General features: G+C 34.7%; 1 protein-coding gene across 3 annotated transcripts in view; it reads left to right on the top strand.

Moving 5' to 3' along the window:
• The window catches only part of SLC9B2 (solute carrier family 9 member B2), a 60,321-nt gene that overhangs the window by 24,653 nt on the left and 20,596 nt on the right, over nucleotides 1-15,072 (top strand). For all 3 annotated transcript variants that reach the window (XM_025983822.2, XM_025983821.2, XM_025983823.2), the window contains exons 9-10: nucleotides 6,905-7,011; nucleotides 10,974-11,123. In XM_025983822.2, the coding sequence (XP_025839607.2) occupies nucleotides 6,905-7,011; nucleotides 10,974-11,123 (257 nt within the window). The remainder of the gene's footprint in view (nucleotides 1-6,904; nucleotides 7,012-10,973; nucleotides 11,124-15,072) is intronic.

A 15,072-nucleotide genomic window follows, 5' to 3' on the forward strand; every position in this document is an offset into this window, starting at 1 on the left:
TGGGAGATAAGATTTGCAATTCCATATTACTGACAAAATATAATTGTAGCCTACATTTAGCTTCCAATTATTGTGGGAACACACTTTCTTGGAAAGTTATGTGTTCTTAGTCTCTACCCCCACAGTTATCTTACCATTTTACATTTATGCTGATTACTTAGAACCTCACCCCTTTCATTGCCCTAAATTTGCCTTACATCCAGTAATTAAATTAATCTTAGCAAAACATTGTTTTCATAGTGTTACCTTTTGGTACAAGAACCAATGAGATTTCCTTATTATCTAATAGGTCAAATCTACACTCTCATCTTTCTTTTAATTCTACTGTACCTATCCAAACTTGTGTTCTCACTGCCTTCCTGGTATACATCTTTGTTTACCTTTTTGTCTTCTCCTCCCCAGCTTTATTGAGGTATAACTGACAAATAAAATTGTAAGACATTTAAGGCATATGGCATGGTGATTTGTTATACATACATTGTGAAAGGATCCTCTGTCGAATAAATTAGCACTTCCATCACCTCACCTATTTACCTATTGTTGTTGAGAACATTTAAGTTCTGCTTTCTTAGCAAATTTCAGATATCCAATATAGTGTTGTTACAGTTACCATGTTAAACATTAGATCCTCAGACCTCCTTCATTTTATACTTGAAAGTTTGTACCCTTTACCAGCCTCTCCCTGTTTCCCCTACCCTCGCCCCCCCAGCAACCACTTTTCTACTGGCAGGTCTGAGTTCAACTTTGTTTCTTTGCATCTTTAAAACAATGGTTCTCAGCCTCAGCTGCATACTAGAATTACTTGGGGAGCTTTTAAAAATACTCATCTGTGGGCACTACCTTAAACCAATTAAATCAGAACCTTGGGAATGGAAACTAGGCATTAGAGCAAGAGCTTGCATTAGAATCATAGGGGAGGGGGAGAAGGAGGGGGAGAGGCGGGGTGGGGCGGGTTTACAGGGGTTTTCATAATCTGGGGAGAGTATGGGTTATAGATAAAGAACTTTCCAAGTCAACAATGCTATGTTCCCTCTGTGCTGCTCCACTAAATGTGGTCCTTAGACATTATGGATGAGAACTACCCGCCGAGCCTCTTTATACTGTGGATCCCAAGCCCTGCCAGGCTTACTGAATCAGAATTTTTAGAGGTGGGTCCAAGAAGTCTTTTTTTCTTTCTTAAGCAACCTTACATACCAGAGACTGAAACTAATTAACTACTTTCTACACATTTATAGTAAATTATTTACTGTAATAGCTTGAGACATATGCTATTATCACAGCTAGATGATTCTGACAGTCACACCATTACCTAACATAGAGCTGCCCAGCTTAATAAAATGACTACAGAGGTAATTATTTTTTTAAATAAGAGAAATGAGTGAAACTCTCAGGAAGGAATAACTGTTGCCCCCCTACCCACCTTAAGTCCATTGGCTGGGGCCCTGTAAATCAGACTGACAAAAAACAAATTAACAAGAGAAAAGCAGTTTGTCATCCTGTGCACCCTACTTACAGAGGGGCATACTCAGTGATGACTAACTCAAAGGGGTGGTTAGACTTTGGGTGTGTGCATGTGTGCATGCCTGCATTCATGTAGCATCTTAGCAAAGAACAATAATTTTGTAGAGAAGACCAAGACAAAGGAAAAGAACTTTGAGCTTTCGAAGGCAGCAAATTGTGGAAAGGCAAATTGGGAAACTAATGGTAGCTAGGGCTGCTTTTAACAAAATTTGTTATGCACATTACTCTGGTCCTGTCTCTGGGCTGGTAAGGATCCAAAATTGTCTCAGTGGTTAACTTCTGTCCTTCCTGGTGGAGGGGAGAAAAACACTTTAAATATTTATGTCCTTTTAGGCAAATATAGGGAGATAGATGCCTTTTCTTGATTCTGCTGCTTCTCAGTTGTCTTCTGCTCAAAATAATCCTTATGCCAAAGTGACATATCTTGGATGGTATGTTCTGCTACCCTACACTACAATAACAAGAAACCACATAAATAGTACATTTTTTCTTACAACAGTGGGAGAAAGTGCTTTATGTGTTGAGCAATTTATTTTCAGTATAATATACTAACAGGTTTTTTGAAATTAAAGTATTCTAAATTCTGTTGGCTATGGATGAAAACAGATTCTATTTACCTATATATTATATTTCTTTCTTGTTGTTTTTCGGGGGTTTTTTTCTTTGTTGGATTGATTTTTTATGTCAAGTTTTTATGTAAATGCCAGTTAACATACAGTGTAATATTAGTTTCAGGAGTAGAATTTAGTGATTCCTCACTTACCTATAATACCCAGTACTCAGGACTCAGTGGTTGAGCATCTGTCTTTGGCTCAGGTCCTGATGCCGGGGTACTGGGATCAAGTACTGCATCGGGCTCCCCACAGGGAGCCTGCCTCTCCCTCTGCCTATGTCTCTGCCTCTCATGAATAAATAAATAAAATCTTAAAAAAATACCCAGTACTCATGACAAGTGCCCTCCTTAATACCTATCACCCATTAGCCTACCTCTCTTGCAGCAACCCTCAATTTTTTTCTATAATTAAGAGTCTGTATTATGATTTGCCTTTCTCTTTTTTTTTAACGCATGCTCATCTGTTTCATTTCTTAAATTCCACATGTGAGTGAAATCATATGGTATTTGTCTTTCTTTTGCTGACTTAATTATTTTAGCATTATAGTCTCTAGCTCCATCCATGTCATTGCAGATGGCAAAATTTCATTCTTTTTTTCATGCTGAGTGATATTTCTATTACATCTTCCTTATCCCTCAATCAGTTGATAGATATTTGGGCTATGTCCATAATTTGGCTATTGTTGATAATGTTGCTATAAACATTGCAGTGCATTTATCCCTTAAAATCAGTATTTTTATATCCTTTGGGTAAATACATAGTAGTGCAATTGTTGGATCCTAGGTTAGCTCTATTTTTAACTTACTGAAGAACCTCCATACTGTTTTTCAGAGTGGCTGCACCAGTTTACATTCCCACCAACAGCACAAGAGAGTTCTTTTTTCTCTGCATCCTTGCCAACATCTGCTGTTTCATGTATTGCTAATTTTAGCCATTCTGACAGGTGTGAGATGGTATCTCATTGTAGTTTTGAGTTTTATTTCCCCGATGATGAGTGATTTTGAGCATCTCTTCATGTGTCCGTTGGATATCTGCATGTCTTCTTTAAAAAAGTGTCTATTCATGTATTTTGCCCATTTCTTAACTGTATTATTTGGTTTTTGGGTGTTGAGTTTTATAAGTTCCTTATAAATTTTGGATACTAACTCTTTATCAGATATATCATTTACTAATATTGTCTCCCATTCCAAAGGTTGCCTTTTAGTTTTGTTGATTATTTCCTTCACTGTGCAGAAGTTTTTTATCTTGATGAACTCCTAATAGTTTATTTTTGCTTTTGTTTCCCTTGCTTCAGGAGACATATCTAGTAAAACGTCACCATGGCCAGTGCCAAGGTGGTTATTGCCTATGTCCCTCTCTATGATTTTGATGGTTTCCTGTCTCACATTTAGGTCTTTCATCCATTTTGAATTTATTCTTGTGTATGGTGTAAGAAAGTGGTCCAGTTTCCCCAACACCATGTATTGAAGAGACTGTCTTTTTTCCAATGGATATTCTTTACTACTTTGTCAAAGATTAGTTGATCATAGAGTTTGAGGGTTCATTTCTGGGTTCTCTATTCTGCTCCATTGATCTATGTATCTGTTTTTATGCCAGTATAGTACTGTCTTGATGATTATAGCTTTGTATATAACTTGAAGTCCAGAATTCTGATGCCTCCAGCTTTGCTTTCCTTTTTCAAAATTGTTTGGCTATTCAGGGACTTTTGTGGTTCCATACAAATTGTAGGATTTTTTGTTCTAGCTCTGTGAAACATGCTCGTGGTAATTTTCATAAGGATTGCATTAAATGTGTAGATTGCTTTGGGTGGCATATACATTTTATAATATTTGTTCTTCCAATCCAAGAGCTTGGAATGTTTTTCCAAGAAATCTTCAATTTTTTCATTAGTGTTCTATAATTTTCAGAGTACAGATCTTTTGCCTCCTTGGTTAGGCTTATTCCTAAGTATCTTATGGTTTTTGGTGCAATTATAAATGGGATTGATTACTTGATTTCTCTTTCTGCTGCTTCATTATTGGTGTATAGAAATGCAACAGATTTCTGTACTTTGATTTTGTATCCTGCAACTTTGCTGAATTTGTGTATCAGTCCCTAACAATTTCTTGATGGTCTTTCAGGTTTTCTACATAGAGTATCACATTATCTGCAAATAGTGAAAGCTTGACTTCTTGCTGATTTGATGCCTTTTACTTCTTTTTGTTGTCTGATTGCTGAGACTAGGACTATGTTAAATAAGAATGGTGAGAGTGGACGTCCTTGTCTTATTCCTGACTGTAGATGAAAAGCTCTCAGTTTTTCCCCATTGAGGATAAATTAGTTGTGGGTCTTTCATATATGACCTTTATGATGTTGAGTTATGTTCTCTCTATCCCTACTTTGCTGAGTGTTTTTGTCAAGAATAGGTACTATACTTTGTCAAATGCTTTTTCTGCATCTATAGAGAGGAACATATGGCTCTTACCCTTTCTTATCATGTTGATTGATTTGCAAATATTGAACCATTCTTACAACCTTGGAATAAATCCCACTTGTTTATAGTGAATGATTCTTTAACTATTGGATTCGATTTGCTAGTCTCTTGAGAATTTTTACATCCATGTTCATTAGGAATATTGACCTGTAATTCTCTTTTGTAGTGCAGTCTTTGTCTGGTTTTGGAATCAAGGTAATACTGGCCTCATAATATGAGTTTGGAAGTTTTCCTTCCATTTCTACGTTTTGGAACAGTTGAAAAGAATAGATATTAAGTCTTCTTTAAATGTCTGATAGAATTCCCTTCAGAAGCCAGCTGGCCCTGGACTTTTGTTTATTGGGAGATTTTTGATTCTTGATTCATTGTTTTTGCTGGTTATCAATCTGTTCAAGTTTTCTATTTCTTCCTGTTTCAGTTTTAGTAGTTTATGTCTATAGAAATTTACCCGTTTCTTCCAGATTGCCGAATTTGTTGGCATGTAGTTTTTCATAATATTCTCTTATAATTACTGTATCGCTGTGTTGTTTGTTGTGATCTCCCCTCTCTCATTTGTGATTTTATTTATTTGGATTTTCTCTTTTTGAAAAGTCTGGCTAGGAGTTTATAAGTTTTATTAATTTTTTCAAAGAACAGCTCCTGCTTTCATTGAGCCTTCTACTGGTTTTTTGTTTGTTTGTTTCTGTATTATTTATTTCTGCTCCAATCTTTATCACTTCCCTTCTTCTGGCTTTAGGCTTCATTTGTTCTTCTTTTATTAGCTCCTTTAGGTGTAAGGCTAGGTTATATATTTGAGATTTTTCTTGCTTCTTTATGTAGGCCTGTATTGCTATATAATTCTCTCTTATGACTGCTTTTGCTGCATCCTAAAAGTTTTGGAATGTTATGTTTTCGTTATCATTTGTTTCCATGTATTTTTTTATTCTTTTCTTTAATTTCCTGGTTGATCCATTCATTCTTTAGTAGAATATTCTCTCTTTTTAAAGATATTTATTTATTTATTTATTTAATTTATTTAGAGAGCATGAGGAAGGGGAGGGGCAGAGGGAGAGGGAGAGAGAGAATCTCAAGCAGACGACACACTGAGCATGGAGCCCAATGCAGGGCTCAGTTTCACAACCCTAGGATCATGACCTGAGCCAGAATCAACAGTCAGATGCTTAACCAACTGAGCCACCCACATGCCCTTAGTGTAGGATGTTCTTTATCCTCCATAAACTGGTGGTCTTTCCAAATTTTTTCTTGTGGTTGACTTCAAGTTTCATAGCATTGTGATAGGAAAATATGTATGGTATGATCTGTCTTTTTGTATTTGTTGAGGCCTGATTTGTTACCCAATATGTGATCTGTTGTGGAGAGTGTTCCATGTGCACTTGAATATGGACTTTGCTGCTTTAGGATGAAATGTTCTGAATATATCTGCTAAGTCCATCTAATCAAGTGTGTGATTAAAAGCCATTGTTTCTTTGTTGATTTTCTGCCTAGATAATCTGTCCATGATGTAAGTGTGGTGCTAAAATCCCTTACTATTATTGTATTATTACCGATGAGTTATATGATGATATTTCAGAGAAGCTATACAACTAATAAAGGCTCATCTGGGAACAATTTAAAAAATAATTTGTTTTCAGATTTACTTTTAGAAATAACTTTTAGAAACAGTAAGTCCCCTACATTCATTGTAGTAAGAAAAGATTCTTAGGGCTCCTAGCTGGCTCAGTTGGAAGAGCATGTGACTTCTGATCTTGGAGTTGTGAGTTTGAGCCCCATGTTGGGTGTAAAGAGTATAAATAAATAAATATTTTTTAAAAAGAGAGATTCTTGATTTTAAGTTACTATATTCTACACATCAGAGCTACTAAAATCAAAATACATTATGATTTAAAAAAAATAGCCTCTTAAATGGCAATTTGAAAACTAGATCTGTCTTTTCACTCAACCTTTACCTATTGTATAGTAGAACAAATTAGCTCTGATTCATAATTTTTATTTTATTCATATTTTCCTAGGCCCTTTAGTAAATTTTTATTGAAATAAATGAACAAAAAGGTGTACAAATCATTGTGTGTGCCTGTTTTGGAATTTATCTGCAATAATATGCATAGCTTTCTTATAATACAGGCCCATTTTATTAGACATTTTAAGTCACATGTATTTAAGAATGTGGAGATCAGGAATTATCTATATACTTTTCCTTCTATGTAATTAGATGCTTTATGTTGATGATTAAAGTAAAGTCTAAGTATTTATGGATTTAAAATTCTGTCTGAAGTTTATCTTTTTATATGTTTTTAAGGCTCTACAGTTTTTAATGTTTTCAGAGGAATCTTAGAAGTGGTCATTGGTGTGGCAGCTGGATCCCTTCTTGGATTTTTTATTCAGTACTTTCCAAGCAGTGACCAGGTAAAAGAAATAATTTATAGGAAAGTCATGCTTTAAAATGTCATTGGAAAAACATTCTGGAAGAGTCCTCTGAAAGCCAATGTGAAGAACATAATCTAGAAAGTAGCTCCTCATTCTAAAATTGTTTATTGCTGAAGCAGTACTATCCATGAGATTTATGAAGAGGGCTAGAGATAAAGTTGACCCTTGAACAACATAGGGATTATGGGTGCCAACCCCCTACACAATCAAAAATCCATGTATAACTTTTGACTCCCCAAAAACTTAACTACTAATAGCCCACTGTTGACTGGATGCATTTCTGATAACATAAACAGTTGATTAACATGTTTTGTATGTTGTAGGTATTATACACTTTTTCTTACAATATAGTAAGCTAGAGAAGAGAAATTATTAAGAAAATCATAAAGAAGAGAAAATATATTTATAGTAGTGTACTGTATTTATCAAAAAAAATTGACATATAAGTAGACCTGTGCAGCTCAAATCTATGTTGTTAAGGGTCAACTGTGTAAGATTTTAATACAACCCTAGAATTCTTTTTGAAAGATTTTATTTATTTATTCATGAGAGACACACAGAGAGAGACAGAGACATAGAGGGAGAAGCTGGCTCCTTGCAGGAAGCCCGATGTGGGACTGGATCCCCAGACCTGGGATCATACCCTGAGGCAAAGGCAGACGCTCAACCACTGAGCCACCCAGGCATCCCCAACCCTAGAATTTTTTCTCTAATTTATATTATGTAAACTTCAAATTTTACCAAGAAATAAATAACATCAATTCCAAATACATAAGCCTTTTTTATTATTTTTTTATTTTACTATTATTCATAATGTTCAGCTAAATCAAGATATAAAATAGCTTTTGGACTTCTTTTTTTAGTATCAGCATATCTTAGATTCTAATTTTATCAAATACCTAAACTTTAATATCTTATTATAACATCATCTAATATTTCTTACCAAGGAAATCAAAGTTCTTTATTTTTTTTCAAAGTTCTTTATTATGCACACTGATTTCTTAATATTCACAGAGTTTGTTTTGTTTTGTTTTACCCTCCTAAGTCCCTTGGGATAGATAAACATATAAAAGTCTTTCTTTTCTATAAGAACTGGTATTATTTTGAGATTTCAGGGCATTTTGAATGGAATTAGAAACTCAACTAAAGTAGAATTTTAAGAAAATTAATATTTCCATTGCCAGAAGGTATATTCATTTGAATTTTTACAATGCTTTTAAAAACTCCAACAAAAATTATAAAAGATTTTATGAATCATAAAATAAAATTGTGAGATTTTCTAATTACAACAAAATAAAGAGAAAAATTATGGCTTACATTTTGTTGCTTACTATATATAAAAATGATGTGGTAAGTACAGTAAAGTGCCACTCCATTTAATATGGAAGCCACTAGCTAGCTACATATGGCTATAGCAGATAGAGAACAATTTAATGGCAAGATACAGAAATTTCCAACATCCCTGAATGTTCTTTTGGAAAGCACTGATCTAAAGCAATCATATAAATCTATGTAGTCTAGTGTAAACCATGAAAAAGACCCATGAAGAGAGTACTATTAATATAATCTTTTTTATTGATGAGGAAATTGAAATTTATGGAGAAGTGACTTGAACAAGTTCACATAGCTGGAAAGCAGCAGAGCTGGGAATGAACTCTGGTAATCTACCACTAGAGCCTGCATGCCTCCAAATCAAGAACTTCTAAAGAAGTACTTGCTTGCCTTCTAAACTGATCATAAAGTTTGGGCCATGACAACATTTTTCTAAATATGTCTCCTAAGACGAGGGAAACAAAAGCAAAAATAAGCTATTGGGACTATATCAAAATAAAAAGCTTTTGCACAATGAAGGAAACCATCAACAAAACTGTAAGACAGCCTACTAAATGGGAGAAGATATTTATAAATGATATATCCAATAGAACTTAATATCCAAAATATATAAAGAACTTCTACAACTCAACATCAAAAAAAAAACCAAATAATTCAATTAAAAATGGACAGAGTACCTGAATAGTTTTTCAAAGAAGGTATACAAATGGACAACAGACACATGAAAAGATTCTTGTCATAACTCACCATTAGAGAAATGCAAACCACAATGAGACATTACCTTACACCTGTCAAAATGGCTAAAATAAAAAAGACAAGAAATAATGAGTGTTGACGAGGATGTAGAGAAAAAGGAACACTTGTGAACTCTTGATGGTAATGTAAATTGGTGCAACTGTGGAAAATTGTATGGAGGTTCCTCAAAAAATTAAAAATAGAAATACCATATGACCCAGTAATTCCAGTACGGGGTATTTACTCAAAGAAAATACTAATTTGAAATGATTATGCACCCCTATGTTTATTGCAGCATTATTTACAATAGCCAGGATATGAAAGCAACATTAGTGTCCATTAATAGATGAATGGATTAAAAAGGTACAGTATATACATGGAATATTGAGCAGCCATAAAAAAGGATGAGATCTTGCCACTTGCAACAACATAGATAGATCTAGAGGGTATTATGCCAAGTGAAATAAGTCAGACTGAGAAAGACAAACAGCATATGATTTCACTCACATGTGGAATCTAAAACCAAAACGAATAAACAAACAAAAAGCAGAATAAAGCCTATAACAAACTGATGATTTCTGGAGGAGAGAGCGGAGGGGGATGGACAAAATGGATGAAGGGGAGTGGGAGGTATAGGCCTTCAGTTATGGAGTAAGTCATGGGAATAAAAGACACAACACAGAATATAGTCAGTGGTATTATAATAGTGTTGTATGGTGACAGATGATAGAGCTACACTTGTGGTGATCATGGCATAACATAGAGAAGTGAATCACTGTGTTGTACAAATGAAACTAATACAACATTGTGTGTCAACTATGCACAAAAAAATTAAAAATTAAAATTTTAAAAAGTGATCAAGAAGTTTAAAAAGTTGAAGAAGAAAAAGTAAAGGGAGAAAGGTGCACATTTCCTAGACTTTAAAAACCAGCAGCAACAAAAAACTATTCTCAGTCTATAGGCTCTTAAAACATCTCAGTTATCAAGATTTTTTTGTTTAAAGAGTTTATGTATTTATTCATGAGAGACACAGAGAGAGAGACAGAGACATAGGCAGAGGGAGAAGCAGGCTCCCTACAGGGAGCTCGAAGCGGGACTCAATTCCAGGACCCCGGCATCACGACCTGAGCCAACGGTAGATGCTCAACTGCTGAGCCACGCACGTGTCCCAATCTTCAAGGGTTTAGAAAGAAAAACCAAGGGAGTGTTACATTAAAGAGAAAATAGCCTGAAAATTATAGAGATATCACATTTTTAACCTTCACAAAAACCCTATAACATAACTGCTTTCAGGGAGGAGAAAACAAAGCCTGAAGAAGCTAAATAATGTGACCACTACATATTCCAGGGGTAAATAAGAGTTAGAATTTTAACTCTGGTCTGTTGGCTCCAAAGCCCATGCACTTTTTTTTACTGTTGCATTCAGCCCTGTGAAATTCCACTTTGATAACTGCAGAGGAAAGTAACTAGAGTTCCTGAAAGAGGAGCTGGCATCTGTACATGTGCTGACTCTACTTTTATTAAGGAAAAGAAAGTATTATGGCGTGCATTTATGAGCAGAGACAGACATTTTTATTTTTCACTAAAATCCTGAATATAGAAAAACCAATCTTTAAAAATCAGCTATATATTGGGACACCTGGGTGGCTCCGCGGTTAAGCATCTGCCTTTAGCTCAGGGCGAGATCCTGGAGCCCCGGGATCGAGTCCCACATCAGGCTTCCTGCAGAGACCCTGCTTCTCTCTCTCTCTCTCTCTCTCTGTCTGTCTCTCATGAATAAATAATTAAAATATTTAAAAATAAATAAAATATAAAAATATAAAAGTCAGCTATATGAAATAATTGACCTAATCAACTTTTTTTCTCTCCTCAAGGACAAACTTGTGTGGAAGAGAGCATTTCTTGTTTTGGGGCTGTCTGTGCTAGCTGTGTTCAGTAGTGTGTATTTTGGTTTCCCTGGGTCAGGAGGACTATGCACATTGGTCATGTCCTTCCTTGCAAGCTTGAAATGGGCCGGCGAAAAGGTAAATTTCATTTGAAGTTCTACTCATTTACGTTCTTTCTGATCAGATAAATTTTTTCTTTCCAGATACTTTCTTAATATCAAATTATTAAAATTATTTAAAATGAAAGCTATTTTATATGCATATGTAAACGTATGCCAAACTGTATACACATGCGTCCTCTTCCCCTTTATATAACAATCTATAATTTGATGTCTTTACTTAAAATACATCATAGTTATATTTCCATGCTGCCTTCCTTATTCTTTGTAAGGGCTACAGAGTATTGCATTGTATGTGGTACTATATTTAACCACTCTCCTACTAACAGACATTTAGATTGTTTCTGGTTTTCTACTAAGACAAAAACTTTCAATAAAATATCCTACAAATGCCATATTTCATAAACTCTAAGACATTATCGAGTCTAAGATCACTATTATTTTACATGCCACCAAGAAAGAAAATCCATGCTGCCAATTAAACTATGATATGACATCCTAATTTCAGAAATGAGAAAATGTGAAAAAGAGTCAACAAAATATAATATACTTTGAGTTTACCTGTAGGATAAATTTCTAGAAGTACAGTTCCTCTATGAAAGAATATGTACACTGATAATTTTGATAATATCAGCTTACCCCTTTAAAAGACTGCACCGGTTTGTATTCTCACTAACAGTATGAGAAGGTAATCTGTTTTTCTTTTTCTTTAATTTTTAAAATTTAAATTCAATTAATTAACATATAATAAATTATTGGTTTCAGAGGTAGAGGTCAGTGATTCATCTGTTTTATATAATACCCATCATATACTCTCCTTAATGTCCATCACCCAGTTATTCCATCCTCCCAGGCCCCTCTCCTTCAGCAGCCCTCAGTTTGATTCCTATGATTAAGGAATCAAATGGTTTGTCTCCCTCTCTGATTTCATTGTGTTTTATTTTTTTTTCCTCCCTTACCTATGATTCTGTTTTGTTTCTTAAATTCCACATATGAGTGAGATCATATGATAATTGTCTTTCTCTGATTGACTTATTTGGCTTAGCGTAATACCCTCCAGTTTCATCCATGTCATTGCAAACAGTAAGATTTCATTTTTTTGATGGTTGAGTGGTAGTCCATTATTTATATATATATATATATATATACCACCTCTTTATCCATTCATCTGTTTATGGATATCTGGGCTTTCTCCATAGTTTGCCTATTGTGGACCTCACTGCTATAAACATTGGGGTGCACGTGCCCCTTTGGATCACTACATTTGTATCGTTGGGGTAAATACCCAGTTGTGCAATTGCTGAGTCATAGGGTAGCTCTATTTTCACCTTTTTGAGTAATCTCCATACTGTTTTCCACAGTGGCCTCACCAGCTTGTGTTCCCACCAACAGTGTAAGAAGGTTCCCCTTTCTCTGCATCCTTGCCAACATGTTATTTTCTGACTTGTTCATTTTAGCTGTTCTGACTGACTGGTGTGAGGTGGTGTCTCATTGTGGTTTTGATTTGTATTTTCCTGATGCTGAGTGATGTGGAGAATATTTTCATGTGTCTGATGACCATTCGTATATCTTCTTTGGAGAAATGTTCTTTTGGTTTCTATTTCATTGATTTCTGCTCTAATCTTTATGAATTCTCTTTTCCTGCTGGGTTCAGTCTTTATTTGCTGTTCTTTCTCTAGCTCCTTTACATGTAAGGTTAGGCTGTGTATTTGAGATCTTTCTTGTTTCTTGAGAAAGGCTTGTATTGTTATATACGTCTCTCTTAAGACTCCCTTTGCTGCATCCCAAAGGTTTTGAACAGTTGTGTTTTCATTTTCATTTATTTCCACGAATTTTTAAAATTCTTCACTAATTTCCTAGTTAACTCATTTGCTCTTTAGTAAGATGCTCTTTAGCCTCCGTGAATTTGAGTTCTTTCCAAATTTCCTCTTATGATTGAGTCCCAGTTTCAGAGTATTGTGGTCTGACAATATGTAGGAAATTATCCCAGTCTTTTGATACCAGTTGAGACCTGATTTGTGACCCAATATGTGATCCATTCGGGAGAATGTTCCATGTGCACTCAAGAAGAATGTGTATTCTGTTGCTTTAGGATGGAGTACTCTGAATAGATCTGTGGAGTCCATCTTGAAAGAAACCCTTGTTTCCTTGTTGATCTTCTGCTTAGATGATCTGTCCATTGCAGTGAGTAGGGTGTCCCCTACTATTATTGTATTATTATCAATGTGTTTCTTTAATTTTGTTTTTAATTGGTTTGTATAATTGGCTGCTCCCATGTAATTGTAAATATTTACAGTTGAATAGACCCTTCAATTATAATATAGTGTGCTTCCTCATCTTTTATTACAGTCTTTCGTTTAAAATCTAATTTGTCTGATATAAGGATCACTACTCCATCTTTGTTTTGATGTCCGTTAGCATGATAAATGGTTTTCCAGCTCTCACTTTCAATCTGGAGGTGTCTTTGAGTCTCAAATAAGTCTCTTACAGGTACATATTGACGGGTCTTGCTTTTTTATCCAATCTGATACCCTGTGTCTTTTGATTGGGGCATTTAGCTTATTTACATTCAGAGTAACTATTGAAAGATATGTATTTAGTGCCATTATGTTACGTATAAAGTCATTGTTTCTGTATATTGTCTCAGTTCCTTTCTGGTCTATATTATTTTGGAGCTCTCCATTTGCTAAAAACATATCCTTTACTACTTCTTGCAGGGCTGGTTTAATGTTCACAAATTCTTTTAGTTTCTGCTTGTCCTAGAAGCTTTTTATCTCTCTTTCTATTTGAATGACAGCTTTGCTGGATAAAACATTCTTGGCTGCATATTTTTCTCATTTAGTGCCCCGAATATATTATGCCAGTCCTTTCTGGACAGCCAGGTCTCTGTGGATAGGTCTGCTGCCAGTCTAATCTTTTCCCCTTTTATGTTAAGGACCTCTTGTCCCAAGCTGCTTTCAGGATTTTCTTTGTCTCTGAAATTTGCAAGCTTCAGTGTTATATATTGAGGTGTTGACCTATTTTTATTGATTTTGAAGGGTATTCCCTGTGCCTCCTGGACTTGAGTGCCTGTTTCCTTCCCCAGATTAGAGATGTTCTCATCTATAATTTGCTCCAATATACCTTCTGCCCCTCCCTCTCTTTCCTCTTCTTCTGGGATCCCAATTATTCTAATATTGTTTTGCTTTATGGTATCACTTATCTCTCGAATATTCCATCCAGTAGTTATCTTTTTCTCAGCTTCTTTATTCTCCATAATTTTATCTTCTGTATCACTAATTCTCTCTCTGCCTCATTTATCCTAACAGCTAAAGCCTCCATTTTTTTTTGTATCTCATTAATAGCCTTTTTTATTTCAACTTGATTAGGTTTTAGATCTTTTATTTCTCCAAAAAGGGATTCTCTAGTGTCTTGTATGCTTTCCAGAAGCCCAGCTAATATCTTTATAATTGTTATTCTAAATATTTCCAACATCTTATTTATTAGGACATCTTACTTAATCCATACTGATTAGATCCCTGGGAGGCAGTACTGTCTCTTGTTCTCTTTTTTGAGGTGAATTTTTCCATCTTGTCATTATGTCCAGAGAAGAATAGATGAATGAAAGAACAAAATACTAAAATAGCAACAATGATACCAGAGAGATAGACACTAAACAAATCAGAAGAGACTTGAACTGAAAAAAAAGAAATTAAAATTAAAAAAGAGAGAGAGAGAGAGAATATAATCAGATAGGTGAACAGAAGAGAGCAATACACTAGATTCTAGGTATATTTGGGTCTATTTGTTAGAAGAAACTACATCCCAAAATTGTAAAGAAAGAAAAACTTACATATATATATACAAAAATAAAATTAAATACAATGAAAGGATAGAATGTAACTGTAAAAATGAAAATTAAATAAGACTTACAAAAAGAGTTGATAAAATAAGAAATTGGTGGAAAAGGAAAAAAATTAAGATAGAAA

This window comes from Vulpes vulpes, chromosome 4 (assembly GCF_048418805.1).
Source record: "Vulpes vulpes isolate BD-2025 chromosome 4, VulVul3, whole genome shotgun sequence".
Taxonomy (NCBI): Eukaryota; Metazoa; Chordata; class Mammalia; order Carnivora; family Canidae; genus Vulpes; species Vulpes vulpes.